Source organism: Phaseolus vulgaris, chromosome 9, assembly GCF_051622355.1.
Source record: "Phaseolus vulgaris cultivar YP4 chromosome 9, ASM5162235v1, whole genome shotgun sequence".
NCBI lineage: Eukaryota > Viridiplantae > Streptophyta > Magnoliopsida > Fabales > Fabaceae > Phaseolus > Phaseolus vulgaris.
The window spans coordinates 26761803-26782527 of NC_143506.1; the positions used below are offsets into that span (position 1 = coordinate 26761803).

The window sequence follows — 20725 nt, forward strand, 5'->3', positions numbered from 1 at the left end:
AAAAAATTTAAATGTGAAATGTGAATAATGAAGGAAATGTTGTGAATAAAATTAAGGGTTTATAAGTCATTTACATATTTTTGTATGACTTTCTCTCTTCCCCTTCTCCTTTCTCCGCAACTCTGAGAAGAAACATTCAACTCCCTATTTGGCACTTCCTCGCTCTCCCACCTCCTTTTAGCTGCTGATCCAAACACGGGAGATTCCGCACTCCTTCGTTCTTCCACCCTTCCATCTGCTGATACAAACACAACATTAAAGATGGAAACGGTTTGAATTTACTCACTCAAATTTTTTATTTTATAATTAAAAGCACTAATAGTATGATATATATATATATAAATATGTTTATAATTGATTTTTTAATTAAGAAATGTTTTATGTAGTATTTAAAAGTTATTTTTTTAACTTTTTTTTGTCATTTAATTTGTTCTCGTTCATTTGATAATTTTGTATCTTTATTAAAAAAATGGTATAATTAAATTTTAAATTATTTTTAAATTTGAGTATTTTTATTAAATTTTCATAAAAAAAATCATTCTATTGACTATTCAAATTTTTTATATTTTTAAATTTTCAAAAATTTTGTGTAGTTTAATTTTATTGTTAAGTAAAGTAATTTGACGGTTTGATTTTCAGTCTCAAATACAATATCTTGAAATTGAACAACATTACAAATGAATTTTTAAAATACTATAATATAATTTTTAATATTTAAATTATAAAATAAAATTAAACAAACTATATGAATAGGTAAAAAGAATTATTTTACATGGACTAAATATATAAATTAATTAAGAGAAAAATAATTAAGTTTTATAACTATTTTTTATTGTTTAAATTTATGATATTACGCTTAAAACGTTAAATTAAATCATTACGTAACTTTAATTTATAATAAAAAAAATTAATTAAAAATATAAATATTTTACATACTTAATGTACAATACGATTATGAGATTCCATCAATCAAGATTGTTGATCGAATACCATTCGGATGATGTGACCATAAGTTTTCATTAACATCGCTTAACATAATGATTAACATAATCATGGTATGAAAATTTTTAAAATTCGAAGGTTAACTCGATAACTTACCTTAATCTCAACTTAGTGTTAAAGGTAAATCACAACCCTATAAATAGGCATACCAATCAAGGCAAATACATGAATTAAACAATATTTATTACACTCAACTACCTCATACCGACTAAGGAATTATAGTACTTTTGCAGGTACACCACCTACATCAACCGAAGATCGCACGACATCCCCAACTAGAATTAGCAACAATTTATGGAGCTTAAGGGAGGACCAAGACCTTTTTGAACTTATTGTAAGTACAATTGACGCACACCTTAGGGTTGAGAAGGACTTGATGAAAACTTATGGTATCGATAAGGAGTAAGAGAAATGAGCAATGAGCAATGGAACTGATCACATGACCCTGCTTTTGTCACTTCATCAAGAGATGACTTATATGAAAAACTAGAATGAAGAAGAGGTTTGAACCCTCATACTGGAGAATGAGGATAAGGATGGCAAGGCGGGACGAGGCAGACCATGTGGGCGATAACTATCGTTTTGCTGTCAAATTTATATGATTCTAGCGTAGACTTGTCTAACACTAGACAGATGATAGTATAATTGTGGTCAGATGACCCGAAGTCGTTTCCCAACGAATCCAATAGTGATTCAGTTAACTGAATTCAAAATCTATCTACAAGTAATGAAAAGTTAGTAATAACAATAATAATAAAAAGGGGGTAAGATAGTTATGCATAAAATATAAAAGAGATTGAAATAGAAAATAAAAAGAAGTTGATCCCCAAGTTCTTCCACCATTGAATTCTTCACAGGTTCTCTAAAGATTAATTTTTTCTCAATCCTCCAACAGAGTTAAACCAGATTGAACATGCGCCAATCTAATTCAACTGAAACTCACCAGTAAAACATGCGTCTACTGGTTTAATCAATACCCACTTTGTTCCATGCGTATACTCCATGGGAATTTTTACCTCCTCTCTCTTGAATCATGCGTCCAAGAAATTAATTAGAACAATGCGAACTAACTAAGAAACCAAAGTTTAAGACAAAGAAGACTCTCAATCACGCGTTCAAGTACAACCTCTCACAAAAACTAGTTTTCAAGGAGATTAGACAATAAAAACAACTGCTATAGAGAATTAAAAATCGAAACTTTTATTGAACAAAACCTCAAAACTCAATGGGAAATTACAAAGGAATCAACAAAAAAGGTTTAGCCTTCCATGCGGAGGCAAAACAAAAGAATTACTAAGAGGAAAATAAACTAAAAAAACCCTATGAAACTCTCTCCATTTTCTCCTTGATGCTTGTTTCCTTTTATAGGCTTTTCTGCTCCAAGGATCTTGGGAAAATATTGCAGTTTAGATTTTGTAAACAGTTTCCACTTTCCATAATTCTTTTTATTTTGCAGAAGATTTGCTTCCAATTCTGTTTTTGAGATATTGTAGATTTTATTTTCTCTTTCTTCTTCTTAGAATTTGTTTCTTGTTTTGGTTCAAGAAGCAACTTGGATTTTTGCATATTTGGCCCATTCACAAAGGTAGATGCTTCCTCCGGATAATTTACTCTAAAAACACAAAATTAACAATAATAATAGTTAAGGCCCAAATAAACCCAATTATAAGAATATTAATTAAAATAATGGATTTATTTATTATTATAGTCCAATAATCTATGAATAAGGCTAGTGAGTGTGAATAAATATATGTTCATCAGTGGGCTGCATTTCAACCCCCTGGCATAAGGAGAATGCAAAAGAATAAAAGCTTAGGGATGTAGAAACTGAAAACAAATTTACGTGGTGTTTTCCTTATTTGTACCTCGTGAAGTTGCCTAAATGTTTTATCATTCTGGTGTTAGTGAGGCTTCACAAGGTGTTTGAACCAAATCTGGTTTAGCTCCATATACTTGTGAGTGTATAGAGAAATTAACAAAAAAACCTATTGCCTCTATTAGTGGAAGTAATTTTATGAAAACAACCCTACTAAATAAATTTACTGTGAAAATTGCTAGGTCATTCTAATAAAACATCACAAGCTTTTATAGGAATAATGTGAAAAATGTTTCTGGATGAAGTAACACAAATTTTGGAAGTTTCACAAATTTTGGAAGTTTTAGTGTTTGTTTCATTCTAGATTTTTTCTTTTGAAATCTATTCTAGTGTTATTCTTAGGTTTCCTATTTGAGTGTTCGTTGTTTTTGTTAGCTTTAATTGTTGATTTGTGTCTTAAAATACTCCTTGCAGTTGTCAAATTAATCCATTTGAGTTTAGCAATTTTAATTGAGCTTTTCTTTATTTTTACTTGATGGCCTCATAAGGTGAAATTCATATTGAGTGGAAGTTTGGTTTTGAAGTTGTGAAGCTAATTTCTACTTAATGATTCATAGCTAAAGGCTAAAAATAGTGATTATTTGGAGAGGGCAGCAATTGAAGACAAGAATCAAGTTCATATAAAGAGAAGGAAGATTTGACAACTTGAAGAAAAGAAATTCATAAAAAAAAATTGTTTTATTTTTAACTTTGTATAACAAAACCTTTTTAGTTCTTTTTGTGTCTTTTTTACTTTCTTTGTGTTTGGGAAAATGCTCTCAAACCAATCCCATTAAGACATTGTAATACAAATCCATTCATTAGTAGGTGAAAGTGTGTCAAGGGGTTCAAAGGGTCACTTGCACTTTCACATAGGACATGTCTAGTTTACTTTCTTCATCTTTTTTTTTTCTTTAATTCCTTTTTATTTAATTTCTCGTTTTCCTTTATTTTTCTAAGTCTTCGTGATACCTAGGTGATTGATCTTCCTTTAATCATTAGGACGCCTTGAATACATCACATTTAGGGAAATTTGTTTTGAAGTTTCTTTTGAGGAAACACTTTGTTAAGACTATCTGAGGTAAGCTTTGGCTAAGGGAATACTTGATATTTAAGCACTCCTAGTGAATCACTTATCTTTCCTGGGAGTGAACTTGGAGACAGTTTGACTTGTTGACCTTGATTGAAACTTCACCAAGTCTACCTATTTGTAAAAATATTTTATCACTCATTTGAGATATTTTTTTTTGTGTGAAAATCATTTCTTTTTAATTTCAAAATGAGTGATCATTTACATGCATCAAGTGTACAAGGAAGTAATAGGGAACAAGAAGATGCCTATGGGTGGAGAGAGGAGAATAGAATTTTGAAAGAAGATAAAGATAGAAAATGGGATGAGATAAAAGAAATGTTTGGCAAAATGGTTTTCAACCAAAATAAGGACAAAAGGTTTGAAGAAGAAAGACCTATTTATAGAAGAAATATTTATAACTCCCATTATCAAAGAAAGGAAGGGGTGTGTTTTGAGCTTAGAAATTTATATTATTCTACAGAGCTTGAAGTATACATTCCCTACTTTGATGGAAACAAAAATGTTGAAGATTATTTATAATGGGAGAAAAAGCTTGATCAAACTTTTAAGCAATACAAACTGGATGAATATACTAGATTTTTCTTGGCTACCCTATGTTTTCAAGAATGTGTTAGGTCTTGGTGGCAATAAAGGCAACTTGACGATAGAATTGGTACAACATCAAAACTAGAGTATTGGAGTGATTTAAAGGCGTGTATGAGAAGAAAATTTGTTCCGCCTTCATATGATAGAAAAAGAAAGCTTAGAGAAGAAATGAAAGAGCTTGTTAGAATAGGAAGAAAATTTGTAGACAAAGAAAAAGAATACGCTATAAGAGAAAAAGAATAAGCTAGAAGAGAAAAAGAGTTTAAAGAAAAATTACAAGCTCTTCTCAGAAAGAAAGAAGAGAAAGAGGGCAGAATGAAAGGAAAGATAGAGAAGAGAAAGAAAAGAGAGAAACAATGATGATAGAAAAGGAAAGAATAGAAAAGTCTTTGTTTGGAGATGAACAAAATATTGATAACATTTTTACTTCTATAAACAAACCTTGTGAGGAAGTTCTTGAAGAAAAAATTGTGTCTAGAGAAGAACCAGATATAGATATAAATTGTTCCTCCACAGAAAATACAGGTGAATGTTTGATTCAAAAGGAAAAAGAAGAGGAAACCCACAAAGAAGAAGAGTCTCTTATGACACCCCCTGCAAGCATAGTTGAGAAAGAATCCTTAAAGGGGGATTGCAATACTTTGAACTCTTCTTTTCAATTATATAATGCTCATTCTTCTTCACAAAAATCTTAAAAACAACACTTTGTGATGTTGTTGCCTAGCTTGGGCAATAAAAAACACAAAGTGAACAAAAATATTTTTGAAAAATGTCCTATGTTTTTCTTTCAAAAAATTTATAAAAATAAAGGAACTTATTTCTGTTTTCTTTTCTTTTGTTTTAATTTTATTTTAGTAAAGAAAATTATCTCATATTTGTTTGATGTCTATTATAGATTGACATTTGATCCAGGAGGAAAATAACAAATAAACAGAGGTTGTTGTCATTGAACATCATTTAGGATCTGAGGACAAATCCTTTTTCAAGAGGGAGGGTCTAATGGAGGACAATCCAGAAGGACACATATTGGGCCTTTTACTAGGGTCATGGCTAGAAGAATGGAAGAAAAAGAAGAAGGAGTTCATAAAACTCTATTTTTATGGAGAATTAATTTTTAACTTATTCTTCCAAATTTCATAGTCTTATAAATTTGTACAAAATAGTATAAGCTTTATTTTGAGCTTGTATTTCGGTCAATATCTTGGGCCATGTTTTAGGCCAATTTTGCCTATTAGAGTAGGGTGTAAATAGAAAAAGAAAGAGTCTAACTAGAGTTACAATTGGGCCTCTTTGGATCCAATGCAACTCTAAACCATCTGAAGAGTTTTTTTAGGGTTAAAGCTTGCACCTTGGCTGCCCATAACACTATAAATACAAGTGTTAGTCCCCTTGTAAATGAGATTTGAATTGATAATGAAATGTTTCCCAAGTTGATAGCTCATTTCTTTTCAAATTCTCACTCTCAAGTTTTCACTTCTATTAGTGTTTTTCTTGAATCTTCTTAGGAGTTGGCCTAACCTCACTTAAGCTTCATTATCATTCTCCATACACCAATACTTCACAATTTCTTTCACTCATTTACCCATCCAATCCCACCAAATTTCGCACCCCCAAATACAAAACAAAAGACTTATAGCAATGCAAGCTAGGATTGCATCACTAGTGAAGAACAAACTAAATTGCAAAAAGTAAAATGAATTAAAAAGAACTAAGTATAATTGTTAAACATGTTAGTTAGCAATCGTTAACGAATAATTCCACTTAGAAAGCACGTAAAAAAATAAAAAGTGATAACATCTAAAAGTAAATTGCAAGGAAATGTAAATGACTGAAACTTAAATTTTGAGAAATATGAAAGGTTGGAAAGTAAATTACAAGAAACGTAAATAGCTAAAAATGTAAAGGGCAGAAAAGTAAATTGCAAAAGCGTAAAAACTATAAATGTAAAATAAGGCCTGATGAAATGTACACCAAGAATGATTCAGAATGTATTAAAAATAAAAGAAAAATATAAAATTCAATTGTAAATGACAGAAATGTAAACAAACATGATTTTAATAGAAATGAAGTAAAGAAAAATGAAACCCAATTCAAGAATGAAAATAGGGACCGAAACCATGGTTAAATGTTTTTCTACATCAAATACAAGGGACCTAAATCTAGATTCATTGATAATGGAGAAAACATATAGCCAATCGGTTCATTTGTCCTTAAAAACCCATTTTCAATCGAAAACAAAGTTTTGGAAAGATTTTGAAGAGAAGACACTAAAACATAACATCATTTAACAAGGTTTTTGAATAGTTGAAATCCATTTCCATAATCGATTTCATTTCAAAAGAAGAACTGAGAAAGTGCAAAAAGTAAAGAGAAGAAGAAACGTGAATAAAAAAGAACTCGAATAGATTGCATAGAACTCAAAACGTCAAAAACAAAAAATGATAAATTGTAAAAACTAAAATGTAACTCTAACTACTAACTATCTTTTATTAATGATTTTTTTGCTTCTATTTATAGAGTTTCAAGACTTAACAAGTGGGTAGGCATTGAATCGGGCCCACACAATTGATCTAAACTAACTCTTTTAGCTTCTTTCTTCTTCGGCCAGTATTGACCATCTAATGTTGGTTGATTGCTGACCTTTAACTGTCTATATCATGTTTCTCCATAATTTTTGTTCTTTAAGTTTTGGTTTCCAATCTTCATTACATCAACACCTTCATTCAAGCTTCCAAGGTCAAAATTAGTTTAAAAATTATTCCTTCAAATGATCAAAGCACTCGTTAGACGATTCAAGCAAAATATAAGCTATAAAATGCATTTTTTATAACATTTTTGTAAAAACTCTATTATTTTGGAGAAAATACAAATCTGATCTAAAAATAGAAAATAACAACGAAAGAAACCTCAAGGAAATGCAATTAATCTAGAAAATTGAGAGTTATCACTCCTCACTACCTTGACTACTAATCATTTTGGTTTAAAAAGCTTAAGAACACTAAAAATTTGACCTAGATCATCTTAAAAGACAACTTGAAGATTTAAATAAAAAGAAACAAAAATTACATTAATGCTGAAGAAAATGAGCTTAAGCAATTATTATGCCCAACTACTTGAGTCCATCAATGCTTCTTCCAAGTCATGTGAATTTGGACTTCTTATATGTTATCTTCAAACTAGGCTTGTCTTCGTCAACATGTAGAAAATAACATCAGATGATATATTTTCATGAGCTTATGATGCAAATCTATCCATTTTCTTTATCCTTCATATTCTTCCAAGTGGAACCTTTAGTACTCTTAAATAAAATATAAAAAAATTATAAGAAAATCCAAAATTACATTAACCACTCTAGATCATATTAATTATCCAGGCTGAAAAGGATACCCTTGCAAATGTAGTGGGACAACAAAGTATTTGGATTCAATACTATTGTTATTCCTCTGTATATTTCCTTACCAAACATAGTGGAGGTTGCTAGGGGAACCTCCATGTTAAACATTTTAGTGATACAACTATAGGCCATGAAGTCATATTATGTTGTGTTTTTTTTCACATATAATAATTACATTTAAATTATAATTTATTATGTTAGGTACATGGAAAAATTGAGTGTGGAGCAAGACAAATCTGAAATATATGAATTTGTTGAGCCTTAATCCATGCAAAAAATACGGGAACACAAAAGTTCAGATCCAACAATAATTGCAAACATGGGTAAATGACTCACTGAGGCATATTTACTTGACTAAATGCATTGAAGTGTTAGTTTTCTAACTTGTATTTTTCAAAATCGTGCTAATTATATAACTAATTATTTGTCATTCACTATTGGTCCCATTGACAGTTAATTGTAATTATACTTAGGGGTTACATAATAGTGTGATTTTGTTCACTTTAAAGAAAACCCAAGCATGAAATGAAAAGCGTATAACAAGAGTAAAGTTAACATTTTTCTTTACATTAAATAAGTATAAATGAATTTAAACTATCATATGTCTTTACTGTAATTAAAGTTGTGACTAACACAAACATTTTTAACGGGGAAAGAGCAAAACAAGGTCATTGTAATTCATGTATTCTAAGGTTAGACAACTTTTAATACATACAATAATTATTTTATTTAAAAGTTACGTGGAAATAATTTTTGAACTTGTTTTTAATAGGAAAGTTGATTTGTTCCAATGTAGCTACTATATTAAGTATTGGATGTGAACCATCATTTGGACGAGTATTATTGACTCAGGGACTAAAGTAACACATTTCAACATTTACTGAGTTGTATTTTATTTTTATGACTATTGCATAATAACGCGAGTCAAACATTTCAGATCTTCGGTAATCAATATTCATTGTCTCAAGATAACATCCAACAAATAAGACAATAATAATCAACTATCCTTCACCAACACAAAAAAAAATGTAGTTAACAATATTTTCTTCTTTAGCTAATTTTTAGGTTAAATTAGATAATTTTTTATTGAATTTTTTGTTGAAATGTTTGGATTTATTTGTATGTACATGTGTATTGATATTTTTTTTTACATTTCAAGTTTTGGTTTTAAGTCAAAGTCAATTAAATTAAAAAAGTGGATTCAATATAAATTTATAACGTTTTTTTTATCTAATATCTATTCACGTCGACCAGTGCATCATCCGACGTAGAAATTCACTTATTTGAAATAAATTCACGTTCATGCATCCATGTTGAATTTTTACTTTATGTAATTAACCCTAAATATCTAACTTAAGAAGTCTTTTTCTTCATCGGAATTTTGAGTTTTAACAATATATTTTGAAAATATAAGAAATATATTAAGTGAAGAAGTTTATAATTTATTTTATTTGTGGTAAAAATATAATAAAATATTATTTATTAATAATATTACAATCTTAATTTTCTAAATTTAAATATATTATGTGTTGTAAATCATGTGTGTAGGTGTTAAATTCTTAATAAACATATTTATTTTCTTTTATAAAGACATTAAAGTAGTAAGAACGCGATCCATATTTATATATATTATATTGTATTTCTTTAAAGTAAATCTGTATATTTTATTTTCTGTAAAATGCAACACACATGTATAAAAAATAAAAACAAAAATTATTAAAATGGGAAAAAAATGATTTTTAATGGAAATTAACTGCATACAAGAATTATAATACAATTTTATAATATCATTTAACATATATATGATAAATTTAATAATTTGTAAAGAAAGATTTCTGTTGGGCCAAGGCCCAATCGTTGGCCCATGTGAGAAATGTTTCACCATTTCCTTCCCGGTGCGTTCTATTGGGGAGCGATGTTCACGTAGATGGTGTTGAACCGCCATGGAGAAGCCATCGTCGTCGCGAAAATCGAGCACGAAGGTGAAAGCTTCAAGCGATGTGAACACAAGCTTGAGTATGCTGAATGAGGATCTTCTTCAGAACATTCTAGCGAGGCTTCCTGCTCTACCATTCGCTTCCGCAGCCTGCGTCAGCAAAGCATGGAACTCTCTCTGCAATCGCATCCTCTCTCGTCCCAAACTCTCTTCCGCGCTTTCTATCAACCCTTCGCTCCCCGTACGTCTCTTTCTATCTCACAATTTGATCATTAGGGTTCGGTAATTAACCTACGGAATGACGCCGGTTAACGCTTTACAATCTCGAATAGGATGCTGTGAATGAGGTTGTGCAAAGGGTTCTGTCGGAGCCAATTCGACCACATTTTGCTATTGCTAATACTGGAACTGGATTCTGCACTTCCAGGACTCTGCAGCTTGTAAGGAATTGACACCTAACACCTCTTTTAATTTTTTTGCTTTATTGTGTTTATTAATCAATTGACTTATTGCTTATGTTGCAGATTAGAAAGTCATTGGGATCTAATATTCCTGTTATTGTTACCGTGGCAAATGGTATTATTGGAAGGGATGCTGTTACTGATGAGTTTAAAGAGGTTGGGTTTGATATTTGTTTTCTGTTGTGGTAGAGATTTACTGAACTCGAGTAAACGCAGGGTGATTTATGTAGGTCAAATGGGGTGCCCTTTTTAGTGGCTTTGGTGGGGAAGCATATGCAAAGTTTATAAACGAAGGCTTAGTTTTGACTGTTGGCTACTTGCCTGGATTGAAAGTTGAAGCTGTGCCGTTGCGGCGGCCACCAAAGGTAGTAAAACCCCTTTAAGAATTTGGACTTGTGCATTCTCAGAAATTGAATATGTAATATGAGAGAGATTGAGATAGTAAGAAATTTTGAAAATGAATGCTTGTACAAAGGTGTTAAGGAACATAAAAAGAACGTGAGAGTAAAATATTTGTCTGTCTTGCGATGGTTTTTCATATTATTAACTACACACTTTACAAAACAGAAGAGTCCCAATCCAAAGACTAACATTATGACTATTTGATCCTCGTTTAACATCACAGTTAACATCACAGTTTGTATTTTTCCCACCAGTCATCTCAAGCACCATGGGTTGACAATTTTATTAAGGATATTAAGGAATATTCAGCCATTGTCTCCGGTCGCCCATTCCCTGTTGGGATCATATTGTTTGGAGTAAGTTTATAGCTGCACACTTATTTACTATTTTATTTTATTAAATTTTTCATTATTTATTTAATTCTTGGATATGTTTCTAACACTCTGATTTGGCTGCATAGGAAGAAAACAGTGACATGAAATTGGTTCTGGAGAAATTGGGTAAGTATTACTTATATGCATATAATTTGGTATTCCTGTATGTATTATGTTTCTTAATTATGCTCTTTTGTTTCATATTCTCTTTTACTCTTTACTTTATCAGGAAAGTTGTAGGAGGAAATTGGTCTATTGCGTGGTAGACTATGGAGTTTATCGGGTTATCTCATATTTAGTGTGTCTGTAATAAACAAGCTAGGAAGGAAATTATTTCTTGGGGTTTAATATGTGCACAATGTTTTCTTCTTAAAGATATAACTTCCTGCTTACTCTAAAATTTTTGTTGTAAAATGTCTATGGGATACATAATGGTGATTTGATACTTGACTTTAGATTTGGCAACTGTATTGTACCAATGTGTTATGTAATTTAGAGCATTATACCCTTTAGCCACAAGTTTGTGCTCTTCTTTCATTTTCATTATTTTTTTTCAAAAATGATGTCTTGTTTTTATTTCAGATTATGCCATGCCTATGGACACAATCGTTGTGGGTGATGAGAGAGGCTCCTTTGACTTTGTACACAAAAGTGGGAATGATTCTAGAATCATTTGTAGTAAAAAAGGAAATGTAGAAGCTGTTGCTCTCGTATTTGCTCAGGACAGAGACAGGTCTTTGGGTATGTCTTGTTATCCTTTTGGTAGCCCTTGCCAAGATGCATGACATAATCCTTGTAACTAATATAGTGCATACTGCCCTATTTCATTGATGAGGAATGCATTTTCTTTTATTCCTTGAAAGGATCACAGGGGTGATAACTTTTGTACTTTCATGAACATATATCTTTTATTCAGGAGAAAAAATGTACTGTTAATCAAATAAATTTTAAGAAAAGACAAGTGAAGCCCTTCAAGTTTGATTAGGCATGTCTGTAAATTTTAATTATTTTGCTCTCTCGAAATAGTGGTGTGCAGTTTGCACTAGTTGTTGGAGAGAGATAAAGTAAAAATAGGAGGTTGTAGCCTAGGGAAAGGGGTGGTAGGCTGGAATTGTAGTTGACTTGGAAGAAGCACTATCAAATTTGTGCCCTATTATCATTTCTTCTCTTCTGCTATTGCTGATTGTATTCCCAGTTCAAAATCTTATTTGCGTTTGGCTAAGACCGCTATTATTATTGCATCTTCCTCAAGCTTAGTAATGGACCTAGTGGGTTCTATAACATTCCCAATTGATGAGAATTTATTGAATAAAAGCTTAATTTAGTTGTTTACCTAATACCAATTATCATTATTGAATACAAATGCCACCAATTTTGGAGTATCCATTCATCATAGGATAAGCACCCTCATTGTTTTTTCTTCATCATTTTTCCTCGTTTTTGTTTTGCCATTATATGTGTGAACATGTTGAATAACAGTCTATCTTGTGCATTGTTGTACTGTTGTGATTGTTTTCAGTCACATGGCATGATTTACGATTCTTTTAACTTAGTTTGTTTTTTACAAATTACTTACCTTTGCTGTGGATTGATTTCTCTGCAGGAACTATTAGGTTTCATGTTGCATTATCAAATGGTGTTTCAACTGTGGGTCCCAGATACAAGGCAGCCTCAATTAGACCAAACACCATTGACGGTGCAACATGGCTAACTGCCAGGAGGGAAGGGCAACAGGAACTTCTTGATGGTCAGAGTATTCTACTTGATATCAATAATTTGGTGCGTAAATTATATGCATACTTTTAGGCAAAATTCAAATTTCATTTTGTTATGGAAAAAACAAGTTTAAATTATTTAGAACTAGTCAAAACTTAGTTTTGAAGAATGACTGTTAGATTTCATCTAATAAATAAAATACCCTTATGAAGAAATTTGCGAGTGACTTTGTATGGATCCGATTGCAAGGTATGGGAATTGGAAGTATGGGATTCTAGTGTGGGGTTTATAAGGCTCTGGGCTTTCCAACAGAAGCAGTTTTTTGGTGTGGTTCTCCTGTCCTGAGGTTCTTATACTATTGCATGTTGATGAATTGATTATTTGTTCTCCCTAGGTGGTTAATAATTATCAATGAAGTTATTAGACACAGTTTTGAATATTTTTTGATGTTCTATTCTAAATGCATAAAGCTAAGAAGGAATTTGGAAAAATCTGTTGAGTTAGTCTCTGAATCACAAGGTATTGTTGGCTTGATCTTCTTGGAGCTCAAAACTATTTTGAAGTTAAAATAAGAGTTTTAAATTTAAATAAAATCTATTTGGTAGTTATATAAATTTATAAGCTTAAAAGTTAATTAGTTAAAATTTCTTGTTTAGTGATTTTGGATCTTGAGATTTTAAACAAAGAAAAATAGAAGCAGCTTTAATGTTCTAAAACTATTTTTTTTTAAAAGCTACTTTTCTAAACTTTTTTCATTGAACAACTGCCGTTTTAAAATCTCCTTTTTCCTAAAGTTCTGTTTAGCTCAACTTCTACTTTGGAGAAGAGAAGCCTAAAATAAGTTAGGTTAAACACTTCCTAAGTGGCTAAGAACAATAATAATATTCTTTTTGTATGGACGTGACATTATTTTGCAAAAAGTTTTTTTGGTAAGTGATTATTTATTTTTTATTCCAAGTGGAATTCTAGCAATTATAAATGAAAATTTTTATCCATAAAGTTTAGAAGAATTTTTCCAATGACAACTGTTGAGTGGTATTTGTTCTCGGTGAGTGGATAATTACAATAATTAAAGCTTTCCTTTTTGTTTGTTTTGGGGTGGAGGTTGTTAGACACATGAAGTTATGGAGTTTATTAATCTTATTACATGTTATTAAGTGGTCATTACATTCATTACTGGTATTTTATTCATTAAGTAAAATAGCCCTTGTCTCTAAATAAGTACTTTTTTGTTTCAATAACTAATTTCTTTGTATCACCTGTCATATCTATACTCTTTCTTTGGATCTGTCGACTTGCTTGGGGTGTCTATGAATCATTTTTCTTTTCTAAATTATTGATTTGTCTAATGCCACAAGGGGCCTGAAAATTTATTAAAATTTCAGTTTAAAAAAAGAAAAATAAAGCAAGAAAATGAATTGATACTGTTTCTTCACTAATGGATTTGTTTGTAACTGGTCTTTTCTTTAATGGTGATGCTGAAGTTTATATTATGAATTAAGGAATTTATCTTCTTTTGAAGTATGATGGGATATTTTGGAATTTCCCATCATAAGTGGAAACCTTTTTTGAGCCGGCAAATAATAAATGGGAAATGTACCAAAGAAAGAAAAAGGCAATCTTCATTGACGATTGAATATATTTCCTCCAAGGGTTTCATCTTACAACTGAACGACGACTGCTTTGTTTTCTCACTGCTAAAAGCTTTACCTCTCACTTCTACCTCTGCTTCTGATTAAAAGCTTAAACGGTCAAACTTCTCCAACTAAGCAATTGTTGTAATGTTCTCTCCCGTAGCTAGATTCTAACTGATTATTGGTATTCGGTATTCTATAGTAAAGCCAACATTGCATTTTGATCTATCTTAAACTATTTTCTTTTCTTTAACTTCTATGGGGATGATAATGTGAGAGCTGAATATGATTCTTAAAGTTGTTTGGAGGAAATTGAAGATAATAAATTTCTTGCATCTACTTCAAATAGCCTAGTTAAGCATCTAAACTCTCCCAGGCTACCTGGCTTCCTTGTATTTTGTCAGCGTATTTTTCTTAACGCAGTAATAATCTGTATGTGTTTATGCTTACTCATGATGATGGGTCATGGAAAATGCCACGATGCACTTGGGTATTAAATTTGATATGCTTATTTTTGTTGAAAAGAGATAATGTAGGCTGATGCTGCTATTATTTTTCTTTGGTTATCATATCAACTTGAAGTTTTGTGAAACTAATTTGATATATATTTTGTGCTTGTGCTTTTTTTTTTTCTTTATTTCTTTGTATATATGGTTTTTATTTTCTTAACTTAAAAAATGTTGCAGCTGGACAATCATATTGAATCTCCTGATTTGTACATTGGGGTAATTAAACATAGGAAGTTCTCCACGGGAGCAGAGAAGCCAATGCCAAGAACTTGCGTTGCATATCATGGAATTGTGGGGTATGATTTAAACTACTCTTTTAGATGTTCTATTTCCTCGTCAATGTCTATTCTTCTCTCATTCTCTGGATTTGTTTGAAGATCTTTTTTAAAAGGACTGAATTTTGCTACATCTACCTTTTAGTGCTATATGGTATACCCTATTATTCCATCACTGTCATTTTCAACTGCTGATAATTTTGGTTTATCTAGCTTAGATAATAGGTGATGAATTATGGTTGCTTATAAGCAACTCAACTAAAAGATATAGTAGTCTACATTTACAAATTTGGTGAATTGTTGGATTTTGTCAGTCTTGAAAGTTGTTTTACCCTTTTGGGGAATCTTGTGCTATGTCGGAAAACCATTGTAGGATTGGCAGTGTGTTAATTATTATTGTACTTTAAATTCTTGGATGTTGAGTGTATGGAACTAGAAGAAATCTTCTAGTTCATTAATTGTTGTTTGGTGTTTTTAAATTGTAATTGTTAATCTGCGCTCAAATTCTTTGAAAAAAGACAAATGCATATATGCATGATTTCCTACATTCTTTTTGTACAATCTAGATAACATGAATTCTTTCCAGAATGAAATACGGATGCATACAAGACTTTTGAACATAATTGAAAGTCTAAGCTAATTTGGTGTTTTGATAGATGGTATTGTTTTATTACTTCAATATTGAAATCACTTAAAACATAAAAATGGTTCCTAGACAGAAACAAGGAGAAAGATGCTTCTGCTGACATTGGAAATGAATCTTTTATTAGCTTTTATGACAGCCATTTGATGTTTTTGTATTTGTTTCTTTTCCTGTAACTTGGACATTCCTTGTTGTATAATCAATTTTGTTCCCCTTTTATGTAAAATTATGGGTCTACTTGCAATCCTTGGCCTTTAAAAACGTATCTATGGTTCTCCATAGCCTCTTGCGAAATTGTCACCATTAGCATCATGAGGCACATGACCATGTGTTTCTTTTGCTCTTATGAGACCTCTATTTCCATAACATTCCCCAGTTTAATGTAATCAAGCAGGTTGTTGTAAACATTCTTGCTCTTAATAAAAAAGGCTGTGTTTTTGTGTTTGGGCAGAGGTGATGAAGAGTATCTATATGTTGATGGCATTGGCATAAAAACAGGAGATTTCTTTCAGTTCTACTATTCAGATCCCAATACTGCCTTATCTTCATTAACCAAGGTCCATGATGCCCTCAAGAGTATTACACTGGAAAGAGATTCTAAGAGTTTCAAGGGTAATGGAGACAATGCTGCCAATGTTTTTGGGGGTTTAATTTTTGCTTGTTATGGCCGGGGTGAATCATTCTTTGGACGTCACAATGTTGATAGCTCCCCTTTCTTGGAGAATTTTCCTGGAGTGCCAGTTTCTGGAATATTTTGTGGTGGAGAAATGGTGCGCCCCTGTACCACTGTGATTGGTCAATGTGAAGGAGCAAGCCCCGTTAGTTGTTGTCTGCATGTTTACAGCACTGTCTACTTGGCAATGTCTTATACTCCTCCTTCTGTGGAAGATTAGATGTTCATATTTTCTTTCCAGTGTAAATTTCTTAGTTAAGTTGGATGCCATTTTACCCTCTGCCATGAACATGGATCTGATTATATTGGGCGTATCAGATAATTTTTAGTAGTTAATGGTCATGGAATTTATGTTTTTTCTATATACTGTGTTTTGTTTATCTATCATAATAACATTATGAAACTGTCTCCACACTTTCTGAAATACAAGTTCTTGAAGTGAGAATGGATAGGATGTAATGAAGTTATTGTTCTGCTGGGAGCCGCGTCCTAAAGATTGCTGGGTGTTGAAAATGTGATGAAGTCCGGTATTGAAATTTAGTCTTGTAGTCATTCCACAGGATTGAAGTTTATGGAAATAGCTTGGTTTCTTTTTACTCGGGAGCCAAAGTCCTAACTGGCAGTTATAAAGAGTTTTGGTTTATTATGAAATGTTCAGTGGCTCTTCGAAGTTTGCTTTCACAATTCAATGTTCTCTGATGTATTATTATGCAAGTTCATCCACCATCTTTAGATGGCCTGGTTACCCTTAATTTGTCCTTCATAGTATTCTCTACCGATGTGTTTGTCTTCCTAAGCACTTTGCCTGCGCATTTGTTTTGGGTAACCAAAGGTTTGAGGATGTGTGGGCTCTAGTATGGACAAACTATTGTTTAATCTAATTAAAGAAATTTTAGTTTTTCTCTTTTTATTAAATCAAATTCAACCCAATTTAATCTTAAAGGAGTTGTGTCAATTGTCATAGGTTTTTGAATTTTTTGTTAAAAATTGTAATTTCAAATCTTTTATTAGATTTTCTAAAATATTTTTTTAAAATAAATTATATGTTTGAATATTAAATATTTAAAATATATATTTAATTAAGAGAATAATAAAGTAAATTAAATAATAATTAGAGTATTATCATGTTATTGTTATCAGTATTATTAATAATTTTGTTTAATTGAATTATGAATCTTATAGAAAGTTAAATTAGATTGGATTGAGTTGAAAATTATAAAATAAATGGAACTTGATATATTGAAGTTGGATTGAGTTATAAGATCTAATAAATACATAAATGAATTTTGAAGATTCTTGTTTATGCTCTTTCCTTCCATGTGTCTCTCTAGGTAAGAGTCTTTATGCCTTCTGTGATTTGAGAAAGAGAATGAAGAGAGAAAAATGGGGCAAGTACTCGAAAAAAAATATGAAGCTAAAAAGAAATATAAGGATAATTCAGCTAATATGTAAAAAATCATTTATCTTTCTCCCTCCACATGAAACAATGGAATATAAATAGTTGTCTCTTTAAGGTATTAAAGCATTATGTATTCTTATACTCTAAACAAAATACATAAACAGTCCAGATAACGATTTAATATATCGTTATTTTAGAAATAGAACCAAAAATATCCAATTTATAGCACCTTACTATATGACTTAGTGTATGTTTGCTTAAGGAATGAGAATAATTAACTCAACATTTTTCTCTCAAGCTTCTTGGTTTAGCTTGAGTTTTCATTTTTTTTTTTTTTTTTGTAGTTTGGCTTTTAAGAATTTCGTACACATAACACGAGACATGATACCAAAAACATGCACTTAGAACATGTTATTTCAAAAATGACTTTTGAGTCTTTGGAAATTTTCCAATCCTCCTTCAACCTGTGAAGAATTGTTCATCCATCTTATGTTTCTCTTGCACTTTTTCTTCGGTGATACTTGTCTTGTGTTTTATATGTTTTATGTGTTTTCCGGCAATAAAAACTACTGGTATGATTAACAGTAACAAAACTTATAGACAATAACTATAGCAGTTTTTTGAGGAACGAATTGGTCATGTGCTGGCTACAATGCTAATAATAGTATGATAAAGAATATATCGTTTTGCTAAGAAATGTGATCAAATTGAAGTAATGAGAACTATAAAATATTTCTTTGATGTAATTAATATTGTAGTTTACAATGACCCAGGTAGTTAAAATTAGTGAAAAAGATATCTTAATATAACATGTCAAGAAGAGAACATAATTATCAAAATGAAATCAATTATGCATTTAGACATAACGTATCATTAAATATAATAAATGTAATAATGATAAAAAAAATAAAGTTTATTATAAAATGTAGAAAAAATTAATTGAGAAAAAAAAGACTCATTTGTCAAATAAACCATTTTTAGACCTATTATTTGTGAAAAATGCACACTATAAAAGATTCAAGGGTATGCAAGGATGTGAAACTTTTTTGTAGTTGAAGTTAAAAAAAAAAAACTTACGGAGATGTACGTGGAGTGTCCCAGAGATAAAGACATTATTCAAAACTTTTTGACAAAGGTAACTTTAAAAAAAATCATGAAAAAAGACATATTTATACTAGTATATAAGAAAGGGAAGATAAACATAATCGTACTAGTTTACTCTTAATATTGGATTACTTTTAATTCTCTTTTACAACCCTTTAAGAGATCTAATGATTACAATGAATTATAAACGACTTTTTACATTGTCACTCTCTGCTTTCTTTTTTAAATAATATTTTTCATTGAGATACTCCTAACTTTCATAAAGTGATATTCTTTTTTAAATAGTATTTTTTCACTAAGATACTCCTAATTTTCATAAAGTGATAGAGTTTATGAAGTGATAGAGTTTAATAAGAATATATTCAATATTTAGAGAGTGAATTTACAATTAAGATAAAGTTTTAAATTATCAAAGTTTGGTACATAGAAGATCAAAAAATTTGGATGTATAATGCTAACACTTTGTTACATAAAGATTTTATACATGAACAAGTCATCCAATAGTTTGGCAGAGACTCAAAAAGTAAGAATATTCACTTTGTAGTTGTTGACAAAGAGAGTTCAAGGAGGATTTGAACCAGTTGGAAGCAAGTACACCAAGAGTTTACACAAAATTTTCAAGAATTGAGTTAAAATATGTGTTAGTTTCTCTTTTTTATTTTCTTTTTGCTGAAAATATAAAAAACATTTGTGAAAATCTTTCATTACTCTTATTGGACTTCAAAATCTTTTGTGAAAATATTTTGATTTCTTAGGTCAACAATGAGTGATTGCATCAAATCCATATGCCAAGAAATTCTGAAGACAATAGGGGAAGGGAACTTAAAATATTAGGAGGGAATTTTCTAACCTTAAAATTATGTTTGTCCAATTTTTGAAAAGTCAAGACAAAACTAGTCGTGAATAATAATAGTATGTGGATTGAGAAAGAAACTTTGGATTCCACCACCTTTTTATTTTTCCATTAATAACCTCAACTCCACTTCCTCCTCCAACACTACCACCAACCTCTCCTCTCCCTTCCACCACCCCAATTAGAAGCACATTCACTTTATACACGTACATCTCATTTATCTAACATAATAGTTTTTAGGAGTCTTATTTTAAAATAAATTAGTAGTATTTTTTTCAAATCCCATTTTATTATCAAAGATGTTATCACCAGCATTAACATATACCTGAAATCAATTTTTTTATTATTATTTTACTTCACTTTCTTCCATGAGTGTGTTTTTAATTACGAGATGTTTCTACTTCATGTTATTAGGTTCAATTGATACACGACTTTGGAATTTGAAACTCATCGAAATTATTAGGTTCAATTAATATACGGCTTTGGAATTTCAAACTCATCGAAAGGTTAATTAAAGAAAGAATAAATATTTAAATTGTTTTTGACTTCACTTCTAAATATTTTGAGACTATTAAATATTTAAAAAATCACTAACAATTATTAACGGAATAATCACTCGTCTTTATTTCTAAAAGAATTTATAGCCAAATCAAATTCAAACTTTAATTCTGACCCATTTAAACAATCCCGTCAAACTTAATTAAAAATATTATTTTTCATAAGCTAGCCTTAAATTTGTTTGACTAGTTTATATTTCTACCTGAAATCGGCCTTGATATATTGACGAAATCGTGCTATTTTGACAATGGAAATGAAA

At 30.6% G+C, this 20725-nt stretch overlaps 1 protein-coding gene and 1 pseudogene across 2 annotated transcripts; both read left to right on the plus strand.

Moving 5' to 3' along the window:
* The first annotated feature begins 8026 nt into the window (after nt 1–8026).
* Nucleotides 8027–8469, plus strand: LOC150025226 (uncharacterized; annotated as a pseudogene).
* Nucleotides 8470–9755: 1286 nt separating this feature from the next.
* On the plus strand, nt 9756–16914 carry LOC137820476 (F-box/LRR protein). 2 transcript variants are annotated; one of them, XM_068624591.2, is made up of 10 exons: nt 9756–10106; nt 10198–10305; nt 10390–10482; nt 10557–10691; nt 10983–11084; nt 11189–11228; nt 11685–11843; nt 12706–12881; nt 15139–15257; nt 16331–16914. In XM_068624591.2, the coding sequence occupies exons 1-10, from the start codon at nt 9873–9875 to the stop codon at nt 16770–16772; spliced, it is 1608 nt and encodes a 535-aa protein (XP_068480692.2). In that variant the 5' UTR covers nt 9756–9872; the 3' UTR covers nt 16773–16914. The 2 variants fall into 2 exon arrangements, with proteins under 2 accessions (XP_068480692.2, XP_090151172.1); XM_090295046.1 differs by having other exon boundaries at nt 9760–10106; nt 16308–16914.
* Nucleotides 16915–20725: the final 3811 nt, after the last annotated feature.